The following is an 18,064-nucleotide window of genomic DNA, read 5'->3' on the forward strand; positions in this document are numbered from 1 at the left end:
ACAAGCCCTTCACTGCCCAAGGCCTGCTGCTGTCATGGCACTGCTCTAATGTGGGCTTTGTCCAGCCTCCTGTGCTCGTGGCTAGTACTGTTGGAGCAGGATGCCTTGCGTCTGAGCCCTCTGCTGCTCTGCATCCTCAGGGCCTGGACCACAGATGAGCACAGGTTTAGGAAATGCTGGGCTTGCTTTCTCCTTCTCTGTCCCCTAGGTTCAAGCCCAAGCCTTGCTGCCACGGCTGCTGGGGGGTTTGTCCCAGCACCCAAACCTGCCCATGCTCTGCTCCCATCCAGCTTGGACCAATAGCCCATGCCATGGGATGCCTCCTGGCGTGGCCACGTGCGTGTCCCGCTTTGCCATGGCTGGGGTGAGCTGGTGATGCCTGAGCACAAAGCACTGATGCTGCACAGGGGAGACGGACTAGAACCCACCCCGGGTGCTCCTGGAGCCGGGTGGGTGCAGGACGGGCTCAGCTCCCTCCCATCCCTCCCTCGCTGTGTGCAGGGGGACGCGAGGCGAGGGGCAGGGGACGGGGGTGCGCGGGGAGTCCTGGCCGAGGGCGGGCAGTGCCGGGGCTGCGGGAGCGAGCGGCGGAGCCCAGCCCTCGGCCGGGGCCGGGCGGGGGCCGCCCCCGGGGCCGGGCGGGGAGAGGCGAGCGGAGCCGGTGGGAGGGGAGCGGAGCGGCGCGGTGCGGGCATGGGGCCGCGGGCGGCCGGGGCGCTGCGGGCAGCGCTGGCGCTGGGGCTGCTGGCGGCAGCGCAGCCCGGGCCGGCCGCTCGGCAGCGGCGGGACGCGGAGGTAGGACCGGCACCGGGGTGCGGGGGACCGGGCTGCCGGGGGAGGCGCCTGCGGGAGCGGGGTGTGTGCCCCGGTGTGCCCGTGCTATAGGGGTGTGTGTGCCCATACTATAGATGTGTGTGTGCCCCGGTGTGCCCCTGCTATAGGGGTGTGTGAGCCCATGCTATGGGGTGTGTGAACCTGAGCCATAGGTATGCATGAGCCCGTGCTATAGGGGTGTGTAAGCCCTTGCTTATAGGGGTGTGTGTACCCTTGCTACAGGTGTGCATGAGCCTGTGCTGTAGGTGTGCGTGAACCCATGCTATAGGGGGGTGTGTGTGCCATAGATGTGCCTATGTGATAGGTGTGTATATGCCATGGGTGTGCCAGCCTCAAGTATGCCCATGCTATAGGTGTATGTGTTCCAAGGGTGTATGCATGTCATAGGCATGTGCATGTCATAGGTGTGCCCCTGCCATAGGCATGCAAGTGCCATATATGTGTGCATGTCATAAGGCTGCCCATACCCTTGGTATGTCCATGCTATAGGTGTGTGCAAGCCCCAGGCATGTCCATGCTGTAGGAGTGCCAGTGCCACAGGTGTATGCCTGTGCCATAGGCATGGGCACGTCCCTGAGGTACATTCACACCATAGGTGCATGCCCACGAGGGCCTGACGTGTGTGCATCCATGTGTGCTGTGAGTGCCTGTTGTGTGTATCCCGCACAGGCACGTCCATGGGTGGCAGGGTGAGCCCCGTGTGCCACAAACTTCCCATCTGCGGGCAAATCCCAAGGGACAAAAGCCAGGCTTTCCCCTCCTCTGCCTCTCCCCAGGGCTGTGCCATTGCCTCTGTTTGGATTTCCTCTTTTTGTCCCCCTGTCATTGTCACTCCATGCCCCATCCGTTCCTGTTTGGTTTGGGAGGACGCAGTGTGAGGTTTGGCTGGTGAACAAAGGTTGTGTTGGGCATTTTCTGTTGTTTAGTCACCAATCCACTGCACGTTTGCACAGATGCTTGATCCGAAACCCCAGCAAGTCCTAGTGCATTAACTGGGGTTCCACATGCAATAAATGCTCAGAGGGTTGTTTTAATGTGCAGGCTTCTCTGGGAGATGCTGTTCTGAAGGGGGGATTTATCCATGTGCTTGTCCCTGTGTGCTCTGGAGAAAAACAAACTTGCAAAGTTCTTAGTGCTCAGAATTCACTTCAGATTCACTCTAAAAGCAGCTCATAGTTGGCAAGAACTGCCTTTGGGTTCCTCGCTGGTGACTTCCTATCTCCCTGCCTCAGTTTCCCCAGTGTGATGTGCTGTGCTGGCCAGGGACCATATACACAGTGGAAACAGAATCTGGGCTAACAAAGCTTGTCTAAATGAACTGGGCAGATAATACTGCTTTTAAAGGGGGAGCTGAATGTCTCACGTAGCATCCAATAGCTCTGCTGACTTGTGGCTTTCAGACCACCGCCAGGCTTTGCTTCTGAGGCTTTGTTCTTATTGCTTTTAAACCAGACAAAGTTTGCAGCAATGGGCTCTACGAGTGGGATAAAGCACCCAGTTGTGTTGTTTTCCCGGCTCCTGCCGTGGTTTTCAGCGCCTTTGTATTGATTGCCGCTCCAAGAGAGAAAGAAGAAGTTAGGAAATCCAATTTGAACCATTTATGTGGCAAATCCTGTCGTGACCTGCAGGCTCCAGGCAGGAGAAGGTGTGGTGTGGGATAGTACATAGCTTGGCAGACCTGGGCTGTGCTCAGGATGGCAGTCTGGGGGGTGTGGTAATGCCCGAGTCTCCCTGATCCCAGGGGAATTGTGTGGAATACAAGGCACGAGAGAGCTCACCCCGGCTTGCGAGTGAAGAGCAAGGCAGAGCGCTGGTGGGGCCAGGGATGAAGGGCCATAGAGTCCTTTGTGTGAGAAGCCACAGGTCTGCTGTGATGGGAATCAAAATTGGGTAGAAATCTGAGAAAAGATGGGAATGGGAATGGGAATGGAGAGCAAGACTGAGGGACTGGGACAGTCTCATTCTGGCTTGTTTTCTATTAGTGTCTTCTTTTCCTATCCTGTCCTCCTTCCCCCTCCCTTACTTTTCCCTATCCTGTCCCTCTTCTCCCTGCATGTGACCTCCGACTTTGCAACCCAAAGGCCCACATTTAGCCTGGGCTCTGAGCCATAGTTGTGCTTAGAAACGCTCCAGTGTCCGGATGAGCTCCTTTATGGAGCGGGCTTCCAGTCAGGATGCTGGATGCTGAGCGCAGCCTGGCTGGAGTGAGGGTCTCTCGTACCCCCCCAGCACATTCTGGTGCTCGGGGTCAGCTGGGACCCCCGTGTTCTCCAGGGAACCCCCACATTGACATGAAGAGGAAGAAATCCTTCTCCCTGGGAAGAATTCCTGCTTTCAGCCTCGGCGCAGCAATGGAAAGAATGGAGGAGAGGAGGAAATACTCAGGTGCCATCACCCCTGTGAGGCACTGCCGAGCTCTGCACAGCTGGGAGAGGATGTAAAACCCATGAGACGAAGGCTTCTGAGACAGCGTGGATGTGGGAAGTGGTTCCAAGGCACTCGTGTGCTGAGCAGCTCCTGAGTCACACAGTGTGAACAGCCCCGCTTTCTTCCCAGCTCCATTCCCAGACAATCCCTGCCTGTTACAGGGAATAACCCCTGCCAGGCAGGGGGTTCCCATCCCAATGGAGGGCGAGGATGGAGAGTCTCGCTTCCTTTCTCTCCTCTGACATGAAAGCAGAACCAGGATGCGTGACCAGACTGGTTTGTCAGCTGCTCTGGTATTCGCAGGGGAAGGTTTGGCCAAGCCCTGTTCCCCCCAAGTGCTTTGGGTGGCATTCGCATGGCTCTGGAGCTTGTTTCAAATGCAGGAGTGAATTGCAGTGATTACTGATGAGATATTCCTCTATTTAACACACACGCAAGCAGTGATTTGCACCCCCACAGGCAGATAACACCAACCCTGGTGTATTTCATGGTGTTTCTTTCCTTTCAAGTGATGTTTATTGCTCCTGTCCCAAAGCATCCCTCCTGTCCAGGCAGAGGGAGGAGCAGGGAGCTCAGCATCCTGAAGATGCTGGTTAGTGAAACCAGGAGGGGTTTTAGTCCTGCTTCTCAGCTTCAGAAGTGTGGAAACAAAAGGAGCTTAACAGAACCTGGGTGCAGCATCTCCCCAGCTCCTCATCTTCAGTGTGAGGAGATAAACTGCTGCCGAAGTAGCTTTTCAGGAGGGGTAGGTGGGAGAGGAGATTCCTTCAGGACCAGATTTGGCACAGGAGGGGAGCAGCCAGATGGGGCTTGGGGTTTAATCACCCTCTGTCATTAACAGGCAGAATTAGCCGATGTTTCACTGTCTTTCCAGCAGGAGGATGCCCAAGATCTGTGCTTGATAATCTCCCTTCTTGTGTGTCTCTGTATGTAATATTTATACAGATACTTACACACACACTTAAACAAAAGACCCAAGGACTCTGCCAAAGGGTTTGCAACTGCAGGCAGGAATGTGGCTTGGGAGAGAAGAGACAAATGAGTGTGTTTAAATAACTCGACATCTTCTAAAGGCAGCTCGCAGGCAGGCAGCAACCCAGTGGGCAGGAGGAGATGCTGGGGTCAGCTCTGCTTGTGTTTGTGCTTGAGGGAAACTGTGGCAGCAAAGCAGGAGCTGCAGCTTCCCCTGTGTCTGTCTTGGTGGTGCTGTGGCATGGATGCAGCCTGGGCTGATGGGTACCAGGGCTGGGGATCCCCTTGGGCTGCTGTTGTCTCATGATTAAAACCCAGATCATGGGCTGATGTAACCATGGCTTGGAATTCCAGCCCACCCTGCGGCAGGATGGGATCGCTTCCCTCTGCTGCTGAGGGATGGAGGGGAGGGATGGGGTTGTATCCATGCAGAGCACAGGGGACCACAGTCAGAGAGAGCCCAGTGTGAGGCTTCTCCACCACTTAAGTGGTGGAAAGGTGCCAGAAGCTGAGTGTGTGGAGCGAGGGCATGCAGGACCGGAGCCTGCTGTCTCTGCACTGTTGTTATCCCGGTTTCCAGGGAGGGAGGTCTGATTGTATTTACTGCTGGCTGTGTTCCACTGGGATGCCTGTGGTCAAGGGCAAGGTGTTTCCTTGGCTGTAGCTCTCCGCAGAGATGATTTCCAGGGCTGTTCCCAGCTCCACATCAGAGCCCTGTGGTGGGAAGGGTCCCTCTGTCTGTCCCAAACTCTCCTCCTGCTCTCCCTGCTGCAGCTCCGAAGGCTTTTCCACCCCGGCACTGGCTCCTGGGCAGCAGGATCTTTCCTCTTTTCCCTCCCTCGTGCAGAGGGGGAGCTGGGCATATTTCGTGTTAATGTTCAGCCCTTGGTTTCCTGCTGTTTTTCTTTCCCCATTGTATGGAAAAGAGCATTTCCCTGTCTGGGGCAGCAGGGAGGTGATTTTCCCAGCATGGCCAGGCTTTACATTGCAGCCTCTGGAGAGGTTTAATGGGATGTGCCAGCTTCCACACAGCCTTAACAAAGCCTGGCTGGTCTCAGGGGGATCTGCAGGGCATGGGCAGTGCTGGAGGGGGTCTTGAGCACTAGTTTCGGCACAGGACACTGTGCTATGGGGCTCTTGGGTTCCCCTGTAGCCTTGCAAAGCCTCTGGTCCTCATGGGCCAGAAGCTACAGGGAAACTGCTGCTTTGGTTGGACTTGCAAAGCTCAGGGAGACATGGACAGATATAATAAAACCAGAGGCCTGTGTACATCGTGGTGCTGCTCAGGAGCAGCTGCTGCGACAGCCGTTGCTCTTTGCCATGTATGCTGATAGTCCAGATGGGGTTTCAAGCCTTCATGAGATCATGGTGGGGAAAACCCCATTTTCATGCTTGAAGAATGGGCTTGCGTTAGGTTACAGGGGAGGAAACAGCTTCAAATTGTGATGTTTTAGATGATGAGTGAAAGCAAAACTGTGCTAGGAAAGGTTTACAGACTGGGGCTCTGTCTGGGTGCTTTGGAGCTCACATTTATCTGCGGTGATGTAACTGCTGGGATTATCACCCCACATCCATATATGTAGCTGGTGCTTTTCTAACTGAAGGAGAACATTATGAAGACAACTGCAGAGAAGAGGCCAGATCCCTCCTCCTCCTCCTCCCCAGACTACTCTTCAAGCCTCGCTGCCATCTATCCCTGTGAGGCTCTTCCATCCCTGTATCCTCCTCCCCTGTGTGTGCATCCTGAGTTGCTGCTGTATTTTGCCTCCTGGTACCCATGTAAAGGGGAGATTTATCCCCCTGTGGCTGTGGAGGTGACCTGTCCAGGCTCAGTGGTCCATCCTCATGCAGAGGTGTTGTCGCTTCACCCAGCAAACAAGCTCATGCCCGACTTAACCTCAGTAGGATGGGGTGCACAGTGTCTGGGTGACACTTTCACTTGGTGATGCTTTCACTTGATGCTGCTCCAAGATGCTGGTACCTCCAGCTAAGTTGGAGAATGTGTTCGGTGGGGAACCCAGCCAGGTTTTGAGGCTGGGGCTGGGTGAAGAGCATGTCCCAGCAGGAGGCTGTGCTGGTCCTTGCTAATGGAAGGGGATGCTCCAGGTAGAAGGGGTATAAAGGAGGAGATCAGACTCAGCAGCTGCAGGAGCACATGGAAGGTGCCTGCCCGGCCTGCGGGGAGCTGGCAGTCACAGGGGATGAGTGTGTGGGGATGACGTGATGGTGACTGTTAACAGCAAGTGAAGGGTTTGGGCAGGAGGAGGAGAGGGACAGGCCCTGGAGCACCCCAGGGCTGCCATATCCAGCAACCATTACCGATCCCTGCCAGGCAAAGCATGGCCGGCTCAGTGCTGCCTGTGCCCAGGAAGGGATAGGGGGTGCAATGGGATTGAATCACCCTCCGGAGATGAACAGTCAGGAACAGCATCGAGTGCAGGTTAACACCATCCCCCTTCTTATCCCTGCCCTGAGACGAGCAGGGAGGGAAGAGACTTTAAAAGCCCAAGTTTTTCCAGTTCTGCTGTCCCGGGGCAGCCCGTGGCATTCCTGGTGCTCAGCCCAGGTCTCCTTTGGGATGTGGGAAATGAAGCAGCCACTTTCCCTTTCTATTGATCATTACTTGAACTCCAGCGGTGCACTCACAGGATGCTGAGCAGCTTGTTTGTCCCCTGCAGACAGCCCCGGTGGGTGTGGAGCATTCCTGGGACCAGGAATATTCACTTCTCCGGGAGCTGGGGCACGGGCTGAGCAGAGGGAAGCCGTTTATTTTCCTTAACATGCAATTTCTGTGTTGGAGCCAGTTCAGAGCAACAATCTCCGTCCATGTCAAGGGCCGATAAGAAGAAGAATGGTTTGGCAGAGCAGATTGCCCCCAGAGCGTCTCCGCTTTGCAGCAGCACATCCTGCATGGGGATGGGGGGAGGCTGCAGCCTGACCCTGTCTCAACCCACTCTTCGTGTCCACAGCACTTGAGCCTTTAACTCAGTCATTGTGTTGAGCTGAGGTGATTCAAGCTGTGGGGTTGGTGGCTCTGCCTGTAGATGTGAAGGCAACAGGGCTTTCTGATCTGTTGATAGCGATGTTTCCTCCTCCGCCTCCATCACACCATGGCCGAACACCACGAGCCATCAAAAACACTGGGAAGAGACACACATAACCCCATGTGAGCGCAGGTTTGGGGTGCGGAGGTGCCAGGAATAAAATAACCAAGCTTTTCTGCCCAGGCCCATCTTTGCAGCACTGTTTCCCACCCCATCTCCCATTTTCCCTTATTCCTAAGCCAGTGCCTGCCCCTGCTCTGAGCTCTGCCTCTCCCATGTCTCTTCTTCCAGCTATTCCTGGAGAAATACGGCTACTTTGGGAAGCAGGCTCCCAGCACACACAGCCCTGATGAGTTCACGGATGCACTGAGGTACGAGCCTTTGTTTAACCCAAGCACTAACGCAGCAGCTCCGGCTGCATGGATGCTGCTGGCATCTCACACGATCTGATGGTAAAGCACAACCAGTCCCTTCTGGAGGAGCTGGTCCATGCCCAGCTGGATGCTGGGTGTTGGCAGCTCCGTGCCTTGCTGTGCTGCTTTATTTCCCTTTTATGGCCTGGTGCTCCCCATACAATAATATCTGCAGCGAGGCCAAGGTTGGGGATGGCTGGGAGATGTCAGGGGTGAGCAGACAGCCCCTGCTCGGGCTTCTCCTAATGAGAACACGTTGATTCTGGGAGCATCCCTGGCCTGACCCTGCTCAAAGTCAAGTGCAAAGTCAAGCAACTGGGCCTAAAGGCTGGAAAAGACATTTTTCAGGCTCTTCTGTCTACTTTTGCCCTGCTAGGAGGTGGCTCACTGGTCAGATGTGGTTGCAGAGCAAAATCCCTCTTGTTTTATCACCTGGGTGTGTTTCTGTTGGAGGGGCATGAAGCTCATCAGGTCAAACACGAACATACCCAACCCAGCTGCAGGATATCAGATGTGTGTGCTGATGTCTCCCTTCCTTTTCCAGGGATTTCCAGCGGGTGACCCACCTCCCTCTCAGCGGGGTCCTGGATGCCCCCACGCTCCATCAGATGGCTCTGCCGCGGTGTGGCACCGGTGATGGGGAGAGCCGCACTGCAGGGACAATACGGGCATCCAGCACCCGGCGCCACAGGCGCACTGCACAGCATGGTGAGCACTGGCTGTGGGGCACACAGAGAGGTTCTCTGATGAGCTTTGACACTCTGGATGTGTGTTGGTTATCCAGCAGTAACCACAAAGCCTGTTGGTGCTGGCGCTGCCTGGCCAAAGGGAGGTGTTCCAGCCACATTAAGGGGTTTAACTCTGCTCCGAGCAACTTCTCTTGCTGCTGTGTGTCCAGGATTTGGCCTCTTGTCTCCCACAGGCTGCCTCCTGGGCTTGTGGATGAGTAACTGGATTCCTAGAGAGCAAGAGGGCTGGGGCCAGCTGTGCTTAGGACATGGGAAAAATGAAGGCGAGATTAAGAAAGGGCGCTGTGCCTTGTCAGGCTGTCTCTGCATGTGGCAGGGCTGGCGATGGACGGCCCCAGGAGACATCCCCATCATCATCCTCCTGCCTCTGGCTTTCCTTCCAAACCCCTGATACACAGCATCACTCCTGCAGGCTCCATCCTGCAGGCAGAGGGGCTGCTGTGCCCAGGACGTGGTGATGAGGCAGAGACGGGGGGTCTTTAAAAGCTCTGGTGGTCTGGTGGTGGCAGATCTGTGCCAGCAAGCTGGGGTGCAGTGCCACTGCAGGTGGCAGCGCCTGCAGGCAGAGGGATGGGAGCGATGTCACGGCAGTGCCTGCAGGCAGTGGGGTGGGAGCGATGCCATTGCAGTGCCTGCAGGCAGAGGGATGGGAGCGATTTCACGGCAGTGCCTGCAGGCAGAGGGATGGAAGTGATGCCATGGCAGTGCCTGCAGGCAGCAAGGGGGGATGGTGCCCACATGGCTGGTGGCCCCAGCCAGGAAGGCCGGAGGCTTTGTGCTAAGCTGGCTGTTTATCCACTTGGAGCAGGAAGCCAATGCAGCTGAGCCAGCAAAGTGCTTTTTTACCCACCCATCTCTCAGCAGGAAATTTGGGTCTGCAGTGCAGGGCACTGGGAAGAGGACCCTTGCTTCCAGCTGCCTTGCTAGGCTTTCCAGGCACTGGAGCTGGGTGGGAGCTCTGCTGACCAGCAGGACCGTGGCCAGACAGCATGTCGTGCAGCCAGCATCCTGGATTTCCCCTTAGGGAGCTCCCTGCTGTCATTACCCTGGGCTTAATGGCTGTGTGTGGCGCCCAGCCCTCCTCTTGCTGAGAGCTGGCCCCATTTACCTCACCCAGCCTGGCCTGCTGGTGCTCTTACAGTGGAGATGCTCTGGCTGGAGCCTCCTATCCCCTGCCTGCTGGTGCCATCCATCCTTCTCCAGCAGGAGATGCTCTGCTCCTGTGGAGGGAAGGATGGGATGCCAGGGCTTTATCTCAGGCTGCAGACATCCAGGCAGGTATTCAGCCTTTGCCACGCAGAGATTGTCCTGGCTTGGAGGCTGTTGCTGCAATGAGCAGAAAGAATTGATTCTGCCCCAAGGAGTGCAACCAGCTGGGCCAGGGCTGCTGCTCAGAAACTGGGGAGAAGGAAACAGAGATGGGGTGGGATTGGATGGTTTGGGATGGGATGGGATAGGGTGGGATGAGATGGGATGGTTTGGGATGGGATGGGATAGGATGGAATGCCTGTCAGGTTTGTGTAGCTCAGACCCTCAGCAGTGATTCTCGGCGTGCTGCCAGCTCCTTTCCCACTGTTCTCCGCACAGCTGGAGCAGACACTGGAGATCTGTCCCTGCTCCCACGCCTCGGCACAGGCGCTGGCACCTACACCTCCCCAGCGTGGCCCCATGGCGTCTTTCCCACTCCTGGACAGCCCTGGATGCACGTAATGGTGGGGCCCCGGGGTCCCCACAGCTGTCGAGGAGGAGGAGGGAGCTGTGATGTTCTGGGAATGAGCACACATCTTTGCACCTCTTCGTGGTGGGACGAGGGTGGGCAGCTTAGGGGGATCTCACAGGCTCATCTCCTTCATTGTCACCATCTGCTCTGGTGGCATCCAAGCTCTGTCTGCCCTGAAAGGGTTTATAAGGAAGCTATGGGCAGTAAGATCTGTGGTGCTGGTAAATCGATGCTTTTAAAATGAATGGTGAGCAGTGGTTTGTTCCCGCTGAGATACCACCGGCTGGGCTTCCAGGCAATGACTTCTGCAGGTAGAAATGGTCAGGATGCCCTTAAAAGCAGTGAAAAGACTGCCCTAGCCTGGAGACCTGCCTGCTTCTCCTGGCTCACTGTCTGCTGTGTGCACATTACACACACAGGTATGTGTTTGCTGCCAGCTAAATGCTGGACTGGGGTCTCTGGGTGGGTGATGGAGATCAGCATCTGTCTTACAGCAGAGGTGGCTTTGCTTTCTCTCCCTGGAATCCAGTCCTTGGGCTGCATCTTCTGGTCATAAAGCTGGCATCAGAGAGCTGCAGGTCAGGGACTCATGTTGGATTGGCCCATGGTGAGGCAGGAGGGGTTCAAAGTGGGTGCCCCAGCTTCTCCTCTCCTAAAACAGGATTTGGCCCCTCTCTTAGGGTTTGGTTGCAGCTCCAGCCGTGGGAATGTGGGTAGGATCCAGTGGTGACACCTTCAGAGGTGTTTAATGGGTTAGGTCCTGGTGCAGGATGCCGATGCTGGTGGTGGGACACCTGGATTGACTTTCACCTTCAGCTTGGAAAAGCTGTGGCTCTTCCCAGCACTGGGATGCATTCCTCCACCCAGGATGGAAGAACAAGCCCAGGTCCCCATCCTTGTGCTGAGCTTGTCCCTCTTGCAGGTGGGAGGTGGTACAAGCGGCACCTGACGTACCGGGTGGTGAACTGGCCCCCGTACCTGCCGCAGCACGAGGTGCGCCTCGCCGTCAGAGCCGCCTTCGAGCTCTGGAGCAACGTGTCCTCGCTGGTGTTCTGGGAGGTGCGGAACAGCCCGGCCGACATCCGCCTCACCTTCTTCCATGGGGACCACAACGATGGGCTCAACAACGCCTTCGATGGGCCAGGTGCTGGTTGCTTACCCCGCTTAAGCTGCTCTTTCACAGCGTGTGCTCTCCCCCGGCAGGGAGGAGGGCTTTGGGGGATGGAGGCAAGGCTCTGCCTATAACCCAGTTTGCTTTCTGATTTGGGGTCTTCACTCCCAGCTCTGCAACTGAAGCTTGCCAGCGAGGCAGCTGAGATGCTCATTATAGGATCATGTCCTCCTCGTCCTGACAGCATCCCCCAGACCTGAGCTCATTGCTTCCACTGAGCCTTTCTGCTTACCCACCATCAGACAAACCCAGGGCTTCTCTCTTCCTGAGCCTTTCCCCAACATGGCTCATTGTGGTGGCTTCAACCAACCGCTGGCCCGAGCCCAGCAAGAAACCAAATGCATGAACCACAGAGCATGCAACTGGTTTGGGTTGGATGTGCTGCTGGAAATAGTCATGGGAAGCTGCTGTGCTCCCATCAAGACTGATGCACATTGAAGCACAGGAGCTGCAAGTGTCCCACTGCCCCTGTTTGTGGCTGAGGCCCTCTCCTGCCCCATGGCCCCTGATGGCTCTCATGTCCCCAGGAGGTGCCCTGGCTCACGCCTTCTTCCCCCGGCGAGGTGAAGCCCACTTCGACAGTGCCGAGCGCTGGTCCCTGCACAGCGGCAAAGGGCGCAACCTCTTCATCGTGGTGGCCCACGAGGTCGGGCACACGCTGGGGCTGGAGCACTCCCCCGTCAAGAGCGCTCTGATGTCTCCCTACTACAAGAAGCTCAACAAGGATTTTGTCCTCAGCTGGGATGACGTCTTGGCTGTACAGAGCCTGTACGGTGAGCACGGCTTCCCCGAGCATCCCTGCAGTGGAGAGTGAGAAGCAGGGATGGGAAACATAGAATCACAGAATCATAGAATGGTTTGGGTTGGAAAGGACCTTAAGATCATCCAGTTCCAACCCCCCTGCCATGGGCAGGGACACCTCACACTAAACCATGCCACCCAAGGCCTCATCCAACCTGGCCTTGAACACCGCCAGGGATGGAGCATTCACAACCTCCCTGGGCAACCCATTCCAGTGCCTCACCACCCTGACAGTAAAGAATTTCTTCCTTATATCCAATCTAAACTTCCCCTGTTTAAGTTTGAACCCGTTACCCCTTGTCCTGTCACTACAGTCCCTGATGAACAGGAACAAGGGCTACATGCAAGGGGCATGGTGGGGATGGGCCTCATTCCTTTGCAGCTGGGGGGGAAGATGCGGTAGGGCATGTGGGATGGGTACCAGGTCCTCCAGGGCGGGGAAGGCTGGGCTTGCTAGGTGCTTGTTTGCAACCAGGGAAAGGATGGTGCATATGTTTTGGGGGTAATAAGGGTCTTTTCCACCACTATATAGAGGGGGACAGGTACCAGAGAGTGGGACAAAGCAGTTTTTGGAGCCCAGCTTTGTGCTCACATAGTGCTTTGGAGAAACCCGTTTCCATGCCCCTTCTCCACAATTCACACGCCTTGCTCCATCCCAGGGAAGCCATCCAAGGGCTTGGCCATCCAGCTCCCAGGGAAGGTCTTCACTCACTTCCAGGACTGGAGCACAGATCCTTATGGTGGGGACCGGCAGCAGAGAAGCCCCAGTGTCTATTACTGCCACTCCTTCTTCGATGCTATAACTGCTGGTGAGTGCTGGACAATGCAACCCTCTCCCAAAATGTGCACTTCTACCCCTTGCCCCGGATTGTCCCTTGCTCCATTGAGCTACAGTGGTGGGAAGGGTGGGTTTGGCTGATCTGGTACAGGCTCCTGGGGCTGGTGGCATCATTGGTGCACATCGCTGCCACAGATTCCATCGTGAGGATGCAGCAATGGCTCGGTGTGTTAGGAGCGGGGAAAACATCCTAACACTTGGCCATGGCAAAGGCTTATTCGCTGCAGGAACTCAAGTGTGAAAGACAAGCCCTGGGCAGGAGCTGTGCTCCTCTCCAGGTTGGAATGGAGACAATGAATGATGAAAGCAGGGAGGTGTGGCTGGAAAGGCAGAAGGGAGCATCCAAAACCTGAGTGTCCCCAAAGCACTGCATGGGGAGGAGAGGGGAACTGGCACATGGGAGCTGGGATGAGGTTTCTCACCCGGGACATCCTCACTCCTCCCTCTTCCCTGCAGATGGGGATCACAACATCTACATCTTCAAGGGCAACCACTACTGGATGGTGCCTGTGCATGGCAACGCCAGCGACCCACAGCCCCTGCAGATGCGCTGGCCTGGCCTCCCTGCTGGTATCGATGCCTCTGCCTGGTCCCAGAGCAGCGACAAGTTCTACTTCTTCAAAGGTAGGTGAGCAGGAGAGCTCCTGCCTCTGCCCTGGCTGCCTGGTGTCCAAAGCACCTCCTCCTGCCCATGATGCCCATGGTACAGAGAGGGAGCATCACTGTGTGCTCGGTGTGCAGAACCCCACAGGAGCCCTGTACATGGCCTTGGTGGTGTCACCCCAGCAGCCTGTGCCTCAGTTTCCCCATGCAGTAGAGCAGCGCTCACTGGTGTTTAACAACAAAACCAGATGCATCAAACCCTTTGGGGTCTCAGGGAGTACATGTCCCCATAACCCATGGAAAGAGAGGAGCTGAGATTGGTGTTTTCATGGTACACACGGTTCCCTGTGCCTCTCTAGGGGCTGAGCTGCTGTGGGGAGCTCAAATGCCATCCACAAGCTGCCTGGGTAGAGGGAGGTCAAAGCAGGCAGCCCGGCTGCCAGGTTAGCCACAGCTTTGAATGGAAACCAGGAGCTGGCTCGTCAGAAAGGGGGCTTTGTTGCTGTGGCTGGGTGAGAGCCAAAAGCCCCTTTGCTTCCCCAGCCCTCGGCTGCTCCCTCCCTCCCTATGGCTGGATCAGGCTGTGGCTTGTGAGCAGAAAGAGGCTTTTGTCTGCCTGCTTTGTGGGGAGAGCTGAGTGCTCAGCCCTGGTGCAGTTCCTGCTGCTGCAGCCCTGCTCTGGGTCTGTGCCCCACCCACTGTGCAGGAACAGGGGGGAGGCTTGCAAGGCAGCAGCATGGGCTAGCAGGCAGCACGGTGGCTTTGGTCTGTCCCTGGGGTCCCTTTCAATGCCTTCAAGCCACCGTGCCTCAGTTTCCCCACATCCCGCTCCGTGGGTGCTGCTTGGATCACCAGCAGGATGGATGTCACAAGGCCCCATGGCTGAGCCCTTCCACATGGCTGGACCGCATTGGGATGGACTCTAACCTCTCCCCATCTCTCCCTAGGAGGGAGATGCTGGCGCTATGCGGGCTCCAGGTTGGATGCAGGTTTCCCACTGAAGTGCAGCGCCCGCGGGCTCCCGCGTCACCCGGACACGGCGCTGCACTTCCAGCAGCTTCGACGCATGGTGCTCTTCAAGGGACCCAAGTACTTTGTGCTGGGTGAGGAGCCCCTCGCCCTGGAGCCCTATTACCCTCGCAGCCTGCGGGACTGGCAGGGGCTGCCCTCGGGCACTGTGGGTGCCCTCACCCACCACGACGGCTCCGTCTACTTCTTCAGGGATGAGCAGTACTGGCGCTTCCACCCGGGGAAGCTGCAAGTGGTGGCCAGCGGCAAATGGGCGGCAGAGCTGCCCTGGATGGGCTGCTGGGATGCCAACGGTGCGCTGGAGGAAACAGGGCTCTGAACCCCTGCCTGCATCCCTCTTTGTGTGACTGAATGGGAATAGTTTGGAGGGGACCACCAGGGTGGCTGGAGCTGTGAGGATGCAGTGGGGATGGAGCCATCAGCCCCAGCGGCTCTGCCGTGGACAGAGGCTGGAGGCTTTGAGAGACAATGCTAAGACTGCAAAGCAAGGGTATAAGCCATGAGACTGCAATGCTCCTTCCTGTGAATGGTCAGGGGATCATTGTGCATTTGTCTTCCACACCAGGACTGGGGGTTGTGGATCCTTTAGCCATGGCCAGGAAAAGAAGTGCCTCACCATTGCTCTCCTTGGGCCCTGGGGCGGGTTAAATAAGAACCTCAAGAATGTTTCTTGGCTACAACAAAAGAGCCCAGCCCAGCTCAGGAGCAGGAAGCAGGGAGCCCTTGGGGATGCTCTGAAGGCACCTCTGAGATCAGACAACAGTGAACAAGCTACCAAAAGGCTCCCTTGTGCAGCCCCCCGAAGCCCTGAGCCAGCCCCAGTGCTACAGCTGTGCCCACTGCATGGGAGCACTGGGCATGGGAAAAGGGGAAACCAGAGGGCTGGAGATGGAGCACTGCTTCCCATGGGCAGAGCATGAGCATTCCTTGCAAGGCCCCTTTGAGATGGCAGCACAGCAGCAGCACCCTCCTCTGTTCTCAGCTCCGAGCAGGAAGGCACATGAGGGCTGCACATCTCAATACAACACATTTGTCCTCAGCAAGGGCACCCTGGATTACAACACATGCCAGTGCTGGGCTGTCCCCTGAGAGCTCAGGAGGAGCCTGCGAAGCCCTCATTAGCTGTAAAGACCAAAGCTTGCTGTGGCTGCATTAAAACCCAGTCCAGTTCTAAGCACAGCTTTCCCCTGAATCTCAAGCGTGGCGCTCGGCAGCTGCTGAGATCAGAAACCCGGTCATTTGCCTTGGGTTTGTTATTTTCCATAGGGATTCCCCGTGTGCTCCAGCTCCCTCCTGGGAAGTTGGGTGCCTCAGAGCTGGCCCGTGGGGCTCATGGCCTGGGAGATGCTATGAGGAATTGTGTCCTGTGTGGTCCATGTCATCGTCCCTGCCATGGTGCCTGCCTGGTAGGGCACAGCAGGGCTGTGGCAGCTACAGGCACAGAGGTGAGGGTGGGCTGAGGACAGGGCTGGCACAGGAACAGTGGCTGTCCAGGGCGCGGGTGGTCCAGGGCTGTCAGTAGAAGGTGGGTGGAATGGCGGGGCCGGTGGAACAGGGCCACGAGCCGAGGTCCTGCCACGCGGCTCCCGCAGCGCGTTCCGGACTGGTGGCCGTTGCTGCAGAGACCGAGAGCGATGGCGCTGCCGAGTCCGTGGCACTGCCCCTGACGCTGGCAGTGATGCTGACCTGCCTGGCGCAGGGGATGCCTGGTGTGCGCTGCGGTCCTGCCCGCCTGCCAGGCGCCCTCCAGCCCGGTGCTCTCCAGCACGGTTCATGCGTCCCCAGCGCCCTCCCTGACTTCTCCTTCACCCCTAAAGGCAGAGCCTCACTGCCCGCTTCCCACCGCCATGGGCCCAGGCCTACCGGTGCCCGACCTTCAGCAGGGCCGGTAACAGCCGGCCGGCCACAGGAGTCGGCCGCAGGGACAGTGCCCTGACCCTCAGGCGTCGCTTGCCGTGGTAGTGAGGGAGTTGGTGCTTCAGCCTCGAGGAGCTGATGGGTCGTGTTGTCCCCTGGGCTGGGGGATGGCAGAAGGGCCAGGCTGTGCTGTAGGAGCCGGCTGGGGTGGTGGCTGCTGGGCTCTGGGGATGTAAAACCTTTCATTTCCAATGGGATAGGGATTGTGGTGCCAGCTCAGGGTGGCTGCAGAGACCTGAACAAAACTTTGAGCTGGCTCACACTCACCTTTGCAGATCTGAGTACTGCGAATGGCAAAGACCCAGCTTGTGCTCTGGGCTCTGCTCATCCTCTCCTGGTGCCTCGCCACCACGTGGGAATGCCACGAATGCAGGAGCCTGCACAGGGACAGGTGAGCAGAGGAGATGTCACTGGGCAATAGGGAAGGTGCCTCAAGCTGGTACAGTCCCACAGAGGACAGTCAGCCCCCACGCTCCTATGCCTCAGGGACCTTCCCACCTTGGCTCCCTGGACGACAGGAATGCTCTTTTCCCCATTATTTTTCACTGCGGCAGTACCTGGACCTCCTATTGCTCTTGCTTTTCATTCCAAGCCTTCGGAGGTGCCACTTTTGCCCTTGTCTTCTGCTGGTACTTCTTGCACAATGAGTCCCAGATCTTGCGTTTTTCCTCCTCCTCCATGCACCTGTAGACCGGTGCCTGCAGGGCCATGGCAATGCAGCAATGGGCACTGTTAGTCTCCCCTGCAGAGGGCTGGGGGAATTTTAACTCTCCCCCTCCCTCCCACCCCTTCTTTTCAGCCTCTCTGTCAGCCCTGGTTTGCTTGCAGTCACAAAAGCACAGAATCATCACGGTAGGAAGGGAGCTCTGGAGATCATCCGGTCCAACCCCCCTGCCAAGGCAGGGCCACCCAGAGCAGATCACACAGGAACAGATCCAGGTGGGGTTTGAATGTCTTGAGAGAGGGAGACTCCAGCCCCTCCTGGGAAGCCTGTTCCAGGGCTCTGCCACCCTCAAATGAAAGACGTTCTTCCTCACTCTGAGGTGAAACTTGTTGTGTTTTAGTTTATGGCCATCACTCCTTGTCCTGTTGCTGGGCACCACTGAAAAGAATCTGGCACCATCCTCCTGGCACCCACCTTTGAGCTATTGATATGAATTAACGAGATCCACCCTCAGCCTTCTTTTCCCCAGGCTAAATAGGCCCAGCTTCCGCAATCTCTTCTCATAAGAGATGCTCCAGACCTATAATGATCTCTGTGCCCCTCTGAGGGACACTCTTCAGTAGCTCCTTGACTTTCTTGTACTGCGGAGCTCAGGACTGGACACAGCGCTCCAGATGTGGCCACATCAGGGTCGAGTAAAGGGAGGAGGATCTCCTCCCTCCATCTGCTGGCCACACTGCAGATACTACTGCAGACTCTGTGATTTTCTTCCTCTCCTTAGACACAACACCAGGACTCTTATTCCACAACCACATTCCACCAAATTCCCTTGCTACTGTAGATTCACCTGACCTGATCTCTCGGAAGGAGATTTATTAAGCC

At 56.8% G+C, this 18,064-nt stretch overlaps 1 protein-coding gene across 1 annotated transcript; it reads left to right on the top strand.

The window, feature by feature from the left end:
- Positions 1 to 693: 693 nt before the first annotated feature.
- Positions 694 to 14,920, top strand: MMP28 (matrix metallopeptidase 28; the record flags this gene model as incomplete). The annotated part of the gene is made up of 8 exons (XM_080629899.1): positions 694 to 795; positions 7,569 to 7,648; positions 8,235 to 8,398; positions 11,082 to 11,303; positions 11,858 to 12,103; positions 12,791 to 12,940; positions 13,426 to 13,593; positions 14,520 to 14,920. The coding sequence occupies 8 exons, from the start codon at positions 694 to 696 to the stop codon at positions 14,918 to 14,920; spliced, it is 1,533 nt and encodes a 510-aa protein (XP_080486025.1).
- Positions 14,921 to 18,064: the final 3,144 nt, after the last annotated feature.

This window comes from Psittacula echo (assembly GCF_963264785.1).
Source record: "Psittacula echo genome assembly, chromosome: 15".
Taxonomy (NCBI): Eukaryota; Metazoa; Chordata; class Aves; order Psittaciformes; family Psittacidae; genus Psittacula; species Psittacula echo.